We start from the raw sequence: 10,743 nt of genomic DNA on the forward strand, positions 1-10,743 counted from the left end.
AGATATCAATTGTAATTACCTATCATGAATCCAATTGATAATTTGATAATTTATTATTATTAGAAAAATAGAACTATATAATTCAATATTATTTTCAATGCTTCATTAATAAATCCTTTGAATCCAGGCAAAAATTTCTTTACAAATATACAAGAGACAAGATTATGTATAAAGACTTCCCTCACCTCACCTCACCCTCACTAGCTGAGATTTAACAAGAAATGATTTTTATTTACTCCATTTTATCTTGATATCATAATTTCATAATTTTGCAATTAGATTAGGTACAATTTTCAATACATAGAATTTACTCTCTCTCTCTCTCTCTCTCTCTCTCTCTAAAATCGATTTTATTAATGTAATGCTCATGTATATTTGCAAATATTTTTAGGGCTTCAAAAAGTTACAACAATATTGATGCTCTTGATTCAATGAATCTTGTAAAAAAACTGTTTCGGATGCTGAGAGTCATTTACACTTATCAAATAAGAAAAGTCATGACACATGTACACAGGCTTCAGGGCAAAACACTTAAAATGAGGGCAAAGAATGATAGATTTCATCAAATAACACAAATTAGTGGTAATTCTGTGTTGAAGAAAATCTCAATGCAAAATGATTCATGGAGTTAAAGTGGGCATCACGCCCAAACTCTCTTCCTTGGGACAAGATCTGATGTCTTTATTTCATCTATCTTTGCAGCTACAATGAAATCATTCATACTTAATCCTCCTGCAAAATTTTGAACATGTGTCAGGTTGAAAGATGAGAACATTTTCTTTGGTATTAGACCCTGCTAGGGCCAAGTTGAGGCCCCAACTCTAAAGTGGTGCTTAAGGGATCTCCACTAGGGAGCCCAAAGGAAAGGAGAATGGTAAAGTAATGTTCTACTAGGGGATGTTGAACCCCGAATGGTGAACTAGCAACCAATAACTTAAAACAAAGAGGCAAATTTAGTATTCAAGGCTCCCTGACTTTACGAGGGTAGGGATAAACCTTATCCCTATATTTTCAACCTTGAGACCTTCCGGTCACAAAGAGCAATCTTGTCACTTCTCCAAGGCTTATCCTCTAATCCATAACTAAAATAAATGCTAAATGAAAGCAATAAATACATCGGGATTTTAATCAGAAGCAACTAAAATCAAAATCACCAAGTTTGAATGTTGTACTTGTACATACTAAGGTTACATGTTTATCGCTTACCAATGGAAGCTGTCCATAGTTCTGCTCTGACTTGATTTGGTTGTTCCAAGTGGATATTTGGGAAATGGCCTGCAGCCTCTGCAACCTTGGAGATTCTGTTGATGAGTTCAACTCCACATTTAAAATCTCTCAATTTCCACAAGCATTGAAGTTTAAGTCCACTTTCCTCATGCATAAGTCTCCAACCCAAAACCTACAAAAATGAAGAGAAAATCAGTTTAAGAAGCTAGAAAAGTAAAATGGACTTCTATCAAATTTGCTTCATTGCCTGCAAAAGAACTTGTGATCAAAATATCAAAGATATTGAACAAAAAGTAAATAAATAGTTTCTTATGGTAAGCTTTCTTATACCTTGTTTTAAACATGTGTATCAGATTTGATTATCAAGTCAAATAGGCTGCATACACAATTAAATGAGAAAAGCAAGCTTACTAACAAGTGTTCATGAATGGAAGACTATGAAAACAGGAAGTTAAATAAAATATTATTAGAGTAATTGTTAACAATAATAGGGAAGAAACAATCTAACAAGAATGTATGATCAATCTTCTCAATTATAAAACAATTGAATAAGCTCAACATTTTTAACTTTAAAGTTTCGTCTAATTTAATATAAAACTTGGTTTAAATGTTTAACGTTTATCATACAAACTTTATCCTAGAAAACAAGTAAATAGTGAGGGATATATTCTAATAATCTAATCTTCCTGTTTCTTTAAATAAAAAATGATAATCAGGTAGTTATTTAAGTTTTAAAATTATTTTCATTTTGATTACTAAATAAATAAAATAAAGAGCGAATTGATATGCATACCAGTATTTGCCACTTAAAACTTTAAAGCAACAAAAAGAAATATTCTAGAACAATTATCCATCACTTTATTTTCCAAATAAAAATAGGAAAAGGTTATACTTACCACCATTTTAGACTTACCAATTTTACTACCTGATTGGTTATTGTTGGATCAATTTGAAATCAACAGTTGAAAAATAAAAAAAATTAATTGCCATTATTTTTGAATTAATCCGATGATAAGCAATCAAGTAGTAAGAGTGGTAAGCCTAAAATGATGGTAAGGTAAGCATAACCGCCCCCATAAAAATAAAGGTTAACCATTGCAAACAGGTCAAAAGCAATATATTGGCAATTTGTGTTTTAAGTTAATATACAAAACCAAAACTGGTAACCAAATCGTCAACTTTAACATTAATTCACCTTTTATTCCAAATTAGTTGGCATCAGCGGTATATGAACCAAAATAAAAGCATGAACAAATGGTTCTTCTTTCCATATTTAAATATATTAATAATTTTTTCAGAATAGAGCAGCATAAAAATGGTTAGCTCATTGATTTGATCATAAACATTACATTCACCAGATTTAGAGCAGAGCAGCATTCAAATATTATATTCACTAGAATCTAGATTTCGATCACAAGCTCCACAAATTGAAAGCCCTCTTTGACCAAGTGGTGAGTGTTTGATTCTCATCACCCGCTTTCTCTTCATAATCAAATTTAAAGTTCAGCCCAGGATCAACTCAAGCTTAGGAGTTATGTTTGGTATATATTTTAAGCTTACCTTTATTTATTTATGGTAAAATAAATTTTGGAATTTGGAGGAAAGGAGGCTATTCCATTCCGAGTTCATGGCTTTAGAAAAGGGCTTACAAGGGTACTTACAAATCACTTACCAAGGGGATTGCTAGCAACAAGAATCGAACCTAAACCTTACAAGCCAAGTGCTTTGATCCTTAACCAGCTGAAACAACCCCGTTGATTTTAAGCTTACCTATATATTATCTTTCAACATGTAAGTGTAGTGCTATAAGGCTTCCAGCACAAATGGCTATAGTAAGCAGCCTTACCTTGCATTTATAAGAGGAAAATATGTTTAGTACTCCCATATGACTAAACACTCGATACAACACTTACTATAGTCTATAGATAGAAAAAAGTAACCCACCTACCACTATACCAGTGAACACTCGGTACAGCACTTACTATAGATAGAAAAAAGTAACCCACCTAAAACCATTTTTGCTGCTCATTCCTTTATGGTTATTGCCATATGAGTTCCACTTTTACTACTTTAAAAAAGAAATACTGACTACAAAAGCACTGAAAATATGCTCTTACAATAGGCTGATTACATGAATTGAACCTATGAACCACGGGTCACATGGCGAGTGTGCCAGATATCTCTTCCTTTCAACATGTAGTATGTAATTATATATATGCAGCACAAACTCAGATAAAATAAAAACCTGATTTACACATCTTCATCCCAAAATATGACATTATAGTATTACACCAGAGTACTACATCCCCTGAGTTCAATATTTCCTGCTTTTATGGAAATAAGTACTGTAATATTGTTACGTGCACAATACAAGCCAAAGTTAGTGTATAACAATTAGTTAGTAGAATCAGTTGCAGTAGTTAGACGGTGGTTAGATGGTTAGCAATTGGTTAAATCCTCTAATATGATTGGTTAGTAGCTCCCTAGATGAGCCAATTCTTGTATATAAATGGTACCCATATGTACTGTTGAGGCATGAAGAAAGTAATAAACTCATTAGTTTTCTTTTATTTAGTGTTTTTTTCTCCCTGTTAGGAATTCATCTCCTAACATTGGGTGCTTTCATTGTTGAACACCAACTTCATCTCCAACATGGAATTGAGGAGCAGTTGAACATAGTACAATAAGAAATTGAAAGATTTCGTTGAAATTGTTCGTTTGAAAATTTCCCAGGCGGTGGAAACTATCAAGCTGGAGTACGGTAGGGGCAGAGGGAATTTCCGGTGGAGTGGTGAAATGCGTAGAGATCGGAAAGAACACCAACGGCGAAAGCACTTAGAGCAGAAATGAAGCAGATTTTTAACACCACTAAACAGCAATTTTCGTTGTTCTATGCACAAATGGAGAACAGCTAATCAGAATCAAGAACCCATTGTTTTCTCATCAGCCATCCTTCAACAACCAGGGTATGGTGCAAAACGACTATGTCTTGCAGCCACCGCTACCTTGTTTCAATCACCCAAGCATGCAAATGAGGTTGCTAAAGCTTCTAAATTAAGTTTTCTGCCTCAAAGTGTAAAGATCTTCAACCAACTAGTGATGTTCACCATGATACAACAGATATAATTGAAAGTTTGAAGAACCACTATAGTAATTTCAAGGCAATTTTTTTTTTTTTTTTTTTGGGATACAATAGTGGGAGTAAGATTTGAATCTATGACCTCGTACAAACTACCCAAATCCCTCACCACCAATTCTAGTAATTTCAAGGCAAGCTTTAACAGAGATGAACAAGGAATTTATTACTTTCTTCATGCTTCAAAACAGTACATATGGGTACGGAGTACCATTTATATACAAGAACTGGCTCACCTAAGGAGCTACTAACCAATCATATTAGAGGATTTAACCAATTGCTAACCATCTAACCTCCTTCTAACTACTGCAACTGATTCTACTAACTAATTGCTATATACTAACTTTGGCTTGTATTGTGCACATAACAAATGTAGAACCAACTTTTTTTTTTAATTTTTTTTTTTTTTTACAGAATACAGTTAAAAAAATTTAGCAAAAGGGGGAATGAATAGTTACCTTTCTTATGAGTTTCTGAGCATCATCTTCTGACATGGGGGACTGAAGAGGGGAAGTGGGGGTGCACTCTTGTTGGGAAAGAGAGAGAGCAGAGATATTTGGGATGAGGATTTTGTGTTCAGTGTCCACATTTCCTAACACTTTTTCTCCAAACTTACTCTCTAACTCAGCTGGGAAAGGGTCTCTGGCTCCAAAATCACCTAAGAAATCGTTTGCCATAGAACGAGTTGTGAATCTATTTGAAGTGAGAGCGCATAGTGATGATGGGGTGTGAAGAAAACGTGGGGCTATGATGATTGGGTGCACAAGAGGGAATACAAGGTTGATTGTTGCCATCTATACTGAGTTGTGAATCAGTTTTTGCTTGGTGTTCTTTGTTTGGATTGGATGAAATTTTTAGTGGTATGAAACAAGTAGCATCGTCTTCCACCAAAAAAATAAATAATAATATGTATTGTGGTGTGGGGTATGGTTTGATTAGTGGTGGAGGAAACTCTAGATTCTTTTGTTTTTTAAGTTTATAGTGGGTTGAAATTTCCTATATATAGAGAGAGATTTTTTTTTCTTAATATAATTTCTTTTTAATTAGTGTGAAGTGTCTGCGCGACGCTATTATAAAATATAAAACTAATGTGAAAATGAATATTGTTTATTATAAAATTAAAAGAAAAAAGTTTTTTTCAATAATACAAAGTTATGTCATTTTTAATGAAATTATATTGTTTTGGTATATTTTTATATTCTTTCTTTTTCATTTTTTCTAATTTTATAAAAAAATAAATATAAAAACACACTAAAATAACAATTTTATTAAAAATTATATAATTTTGTGTCATTTAAAATGATAAACACTTTCTCAAATTTAAAATATAATATTTTAGTTCCTTACAAATAATATTTGTTTTTAATTTAGCTTTTTCCATTTTTGTGTTATTAATTTAACTAATGTTGTTATAATGCCAATACTTAACGAAATATGTATTTTAGTAAACTAATTAAATTAATTTTTATCATCGTTCACTTACGAAGTATATATTTTAACAATTTATGTGGAAGTTTTTTCTTTAATAAATATAACTTAGCGATTTTAAGTCATTTAAAAATTATATACTAAAAAAAGTCATTTAACGATTAATTTAACTATTTATCCTTAATTATTTTTTGAAATTAGTGGGACATAACTTAAAACTTATGTTCGAACATCCAAAATAAGAGAGAGGTGATTTTACCTAAAAAAATTCTCTCTCGCTTTTCTTTCTTTCTTTTTAATGAATATCCGCTTTCTAAATTTTAATTCAATTAATCTTATTTCGAATTGAACAACCCAATCAAAAAATAAAAATTAAAAAATAAAGAAAGGACTGGGCTGGATGAAAATAAAAAAAAGGTTTTTTATTTTTTATTTTTAAGAATAGAATTACAAATACTCGAAACGGGAGCGTGTTACCCAGACGAAGCAGAAAGTTAAGCGTAGAGGAAAATAAGGGCTTTTTTTCGCCGTCGCATTTTGAATCCAATCTCTGTGTTGCACTCATGGCCTTCACCAACGGATTCAGATCTGCTGCAAAGCTAATTGGTTCTTCCGAATCCTCGATCTCTAAGTCAGGTGAAAATCCCCTTTCTTTCTTCTTTTTTATGTGTTAGTTTTCAATAAAATGATGCAATTTTTGTCTTAAGATCTTTTTTATTGATGTTCTTTGCTGGTTGTGCAGTATTGAAAGTTATTATTGTGTATTTGTATGTTTTTCTTTCTTTTACTTGCCCTTTTTTTTAAACTGTGAAATATCGGATATTGGAATAATTCAGCTATGAATATAATTTCTGCTTCCAATTAATTGCTGGAAATGTTGATAATAGTAAGAAACTGATGGCTTTTGGAAGAGCTTTGTTTTATTAAATGGAAGGGAAGAGTTAAATCTTATACTTTATGAGGAAGTTGTCTTAAGATCTTTGTTTTTAGAGTTTATTAGGGACCGTTAGTTTTCAATGCTGAGTCTCAGGAGTGCTTTTGTTTGGTTCTTGTGAATTTACTTTGCAACTGTCTTTGCAGTTCTGAGCTTTTATTTTTTATCCAGTTAAACTCACATATTTATAATCAGGTTTTTAGTTCTAAATGAACTTTTGAGTTTATAGAGCTTTTAGTTCAATGTATGTTTGGGAGTTGGTGTGGGAAGGAATCAAAAGAATATTTAGGGGAAGGAAAGGGAAGAGGATGAGACATTAATAATAACTTTTCTTCACTTTGCTAAATAGTTTTGATGATTAAAATCTTCCAAAATGGGGTTTAATCTATGAAGTGTTCATGAAAATGCGATAAGGAGAAGTTTTGGAAGATTGGATGATAATCCTTCAATTTTTAATCCCTTGTCTCTAAAAACTCCCAAACAAGGGCCCTTCTTCTCTGCCCAAACTTATCCTTAAAATATATATTGGGTCTTTAGTGCCTACTGTTTCTTGGTTCAGTTGCTTCCTAAATATTTACTAATATATTTACAAGGTTGCAATTTGAGTTTTGATTACTGCTTTCATTTGTTCCATGATTGAAGATCTTGCTGCATATCTAACTTCTGTCACACAAAAAAATTCATAGAGATTGTGATAAATTGAGCTTGTCAACACACCTACTGGGATATGGCTTGCTTGTTGTTGTTGTGGAGATAAGGTCAAGCTTGGACTTTGGGTTTAATTAGCAATATCTGATATTATAAAAGATAACATGGTGATATAGAGCTCCCGCTCTGCGCAGGGTTCATGGGCAGCCTTACCTTGCATTTGCGGCTGATTACATGGGTTGAACATGTTGCCTCCGGGTTCACATGGTAACAATATCAACTGTGGTGCCAAGGCTCCCTTTCCAGTAATTGATATTATACTAGAGCAAAATACAGAAGAATTAGTTATCATATTAGTGCAATTAATGCATTTAATATTTTGTTATTCTAGTATTAGTCATTTAGTTATATTATTATCAGTAGTAGAAATTTCAGTAAGCCAATCTCGATCTCACAGCTCTAATGGTTTGCTTAGCTTCATTCCATTAGGTTACTAAAATTTCCAGATAGCACTCCTTCGAAACCCAGGAAATAGTTGTGTAAAAGATTTATCTCAAGATTTTAAGATGATATTCTTTATAATAATAGTCATAGTTGTCAATTCCAGATAGTGGCACAGAGCAGACAACTCCAAAAATGCTATAGCTAATAACGAATTGCAAGATGACCGCTATACCAAAGATAATGGATAAAATATGTATTTTAAACTACACACATATAAATGTTCAAAAATAAAAAATTGCCAGAAGACATTATGATTAATAATAAAAAATTATAGCTCAATCTAAGGCATAGTTGACAAGTCAACAATATCAAGAAGAGACTGATCTCAGGTGCTCTGTTGGGCTGTTTGTATGTTGTAACTGAGATGATGCCATGTTGGACTGTCCTTTAGATTTTAGATATTCATAAACGTTTGTTTTATTAAAATATTATAATTTTAACAATCATGAATAATGTTTATTGATCTCAATTATATATAAGCCTTTTAGTCGTTTTAGATACACATGAAAGTCACTGTTTTCATCAGTTTTCAACCTTCTCACTAGAGGACAATATTATGTTGTGACAGTGAGCAGAGGTTTTCATTCAACTGGCATGAAGAGGATGGGAGGTGGACATGGCCATGATGAGCCATATTACATGCACGCAAAGCACATGTACAACTTGGACAGGATGAAGCATCAGGGGTTGAAGATGTCCCTTGCTGTGTTCAGTGCTTTCAGCATTGGTGTTGCAGTTCCTATCTTTGCAGTCGTTTTCCAGCAAAAGAAGACAGCTTCTGGCTAGCTCATTTTACACTTCATTTGCAACAATAAGGTGGATTTCGGAATCCTAGACTAGCGTATTGGTTTTGGTGGTTATTGCTGTATTGCTTTGAACTTTATGTTTAACCTTCTTTATGGATTTTCCATATCTCTTGTAATAATCAATTTCTCTGCACTGCCAGATGCTTAAGCTTCGACATTTTTATGTCTTAAAAGGAAGTATATATAGTCTTAGACTCTTCGTTTTCTTTTTCATGCGGTTGGTCAAATAGTTTGATAAGTTTGGCCATTGCAGGTTTGCATTCGGCTTTTATTCGATATGAATGACCACTAAAAGTAATAACACTGAACCTCTGAACTATTTTCTCTTTTTATTTTTATTTCGAATGAAACTACTCTTATTTTTTATTTGATGTATGAATAAAGTTGTTGAAGAAAAATGATAACTATGGAGAAATTGTTTGCTTAGATCTTGATAATTGGTAAAAATGGTTTGCAGAATTTTTTTTTTTTTTTTTTGGTATGCAGAATTTCTTAATTATTGGGAAAATTTAGTTTCGTGAAAAATTTAAAAATAAATATCTATTTAACGTTGTTAGGATTTATTGGTTTCGCTGCTACCTTGGAAAGTCCAGTTTGAGCCAGTTAACTATAGACTTTGATAGTCATTTGATAGTAAAAGTGTATGTGAATATAGACATAACAATTTGTCATTCGTTATTAAGAGTATATGTTAATATAAACATAACAACTTGAGTAAAAACGTTTTGTTCCGAGACCTATTTACAAACAGGAATGTTATACTTATTATCAATTAAGTTTTTTACTTCTTATCATCTTTTTATAACTTACCCCACTTGCAAATGCCCTTTGTTAATTTTGCCTCAATGACCAAACAGTAGCACATTGTTCACATTCGATTTGTTATCTTCTTGTTAACTAAACTTTTAAATGAAGCTTGAATTCATATTATGTCAAAAATATTCCGTAGAAAATTACTGAACTTAAATAAGAACAAACCGTACCTTGGTGAGGGTGAATGAGATATCATAGTGGAGACGCAGGCGCCGATAAGAGAACAACTTTTTGACCTGACAAATGCAATTTTTGAAATTTTTCACATGTTTAGTTTTGTGGTCAAACGTAATATAGGAAAACGTGCATCAAGTGTTTATGCATATAGTCGTGCACAAGGCAGGTGTGCGTAAAACGGAGATTGACTATGACGAGCCTACAGAAGATGTGCGTTTATGGAAGAAAACATGTTTCTGTACATGACACGTCTCTAACGCATTATTGGCTCATATGTGTCCTATATGCTTTTTTGCATGCAACGCGTTACTGACTCATATGCTTCCCACAATGATAACACCTAAGATAATATATAATGGATTCTTTCTCGTACGAATCAAACTTAAAAAAAAAAATATATCAGTAACCTAATATAGATGCAACAATGAATGCGGAATCTAGTTGTCTGTGATCTTTGGACAGATTACAATTGACATAGTTATGAGGTCTCACCCATATGCTCACAACCCCACCTTGAACCATTCTTCAGTTTCATTGCCTTCATTCGCCATGAACATCGAGCATCATGGTTCTTACACCTTATCACAAGCTTCAGAGTCGTACTCTCAACAACAATAGCTTCATGATTACATTTCATGCAATAAGACTTGACTTCCATATGCACTGCTTCCTTGGATTCAAATTCTTGTTTAACAAATAACTCGTCCCCAACGGTCCATGTACCACGATACTCTCTCATTGTATTCTCAATCCTCATTCAGATATTCATAATTAATGTATGAGTAATGCATAATATCATTCCAAAACGGAGTTACACTATCACCTACACAACATTCATCACGGTCAGTAGATAGATAAACACCCTAAACATTAAAAGAAATATTGAATGAAAGCACTTGTCAACTAACCTTCGACCACATTTTGATACCCAACGACACCAGTTGTTGACAATTCTTGAATGGTGTTTGGAAATTCCATGGGCATAGCAGCTGTATTAGGATCCTCGTCTTCTTTGCTATTCGACTGGTCATCATCATGATCAGTAGCCAGACAGGCGTCCTCGTCTTCCT

The 10,743-nt window shown here is 32.8% G+C and overlaps 2 protein-coding genes across 2 annotated transcripts; one reads left to right on the forward strand and one right to left on the reverse strand.

Annotated features, from left to right (window-relative positions):
- Positions 1 to 392: 392 nt before the first annotated feature.
- LOC133287821 (probable pterin-4-alpha-carbinolamine dehydratase, chloroplastic) lies at positions 393 to 5,234 on the reverse strand. Its single transcript, XM_061485506.1, has 3 exons — positions 4,822 to 5,234; positions 1,207 to 1,399; positions 393 to 732 (listed from the first exon to the last, which is right to left on the reverse strand). The coding sequence occupies exons 1-3, from the start codon at positions 5,155 to 5,157 to the stop codon at positions 641 to 643; spliced, it is 621 nt and encodes a 206-aa protein (XP_061341490.1). The 5' UTR covers positions 5,158 to 5,234; the 3' UTR covers positions 393 to 640.
- Positions 5,235 to 6,251: 1,017 nt separating this feature from the next.
- LOC133287820 (uncharacterized) lies at positions 6,252 to 8,880 on the forward strand. Its single transcript, XM_061485505.1, has 2 exons — positions 6,252 to 6,427; positions 8,446 to 8,880. The coding sequence occupies exons 1-2, from the start codon at positions 6,355 to 6,357 to the stop codon at positions 8,661 to 8,663; spliced, it is 291 nt and encodes a 96-aa protein (XP_061341489.1). The 5' UTR covers positions 6,252 to 6,354; the 3' UTR covers positions 8,664 to 8,880.
- The last annotated feature ends 1,863 nt before the right edge of the window (positions 8,881 to 10,743 follow it).

Source organism: Gastrolobium bilobum, unplaced genomic scaffold (genome assembly GCF_033153095.1).
Source record: "Gastrolobium bilobum isolate Gb01-03AN ecotype WA unplaced genomic scaffold, APGP_CSIRO_Gbil_v1 utg7986, whole genome shotgun sequence".
Taxonomy (NCBI): Eukaryota; Viridiplantae; Streptophyta; class Magnoliopsida; order Fabales; family Fabaceae; genus Gastrolobium; species Gastrolobium bilobum.

Bases quoted from the DNA above. Each gene is read 5' to 3' on its own strand.
- LOC133287821 (XM_061485506.1), bottom strand. From the start codon at position 5,157: ATGGCAACAATCAACCTTGTATTCCCTCTTGTGCACCCAATCATCATA. The intron at 1,400-4,821 runs GTAACTATTCAT...TCATTTTTGTAG, and splicing joins CTCAGAAACTCATAAGAAAG to GTTTTGGGTTGGAGACTTAT. The intron at 733-1,206 runs GTAAGCGATAAA...AAAATTTTGCAG, and splicing joins ACTATGGACAGCTTCCATTG to GAGGATTAAGTATGAATGAT.
- LOC133287820 (XM_061485505.1), top strand. From the start codon at position 6,355: ATGGCCTTCACCAACGGATTCAGATCTGCTGCAAAGCTAATTGGTTCT. The intron at 6,428-8,445 runs GTGAAAATCCCC...ATGTTGTGACAG, and splicing joins ATCCTCGATCTCTAAGTCAG to TGAGCAGAGGTTTTCATTCA.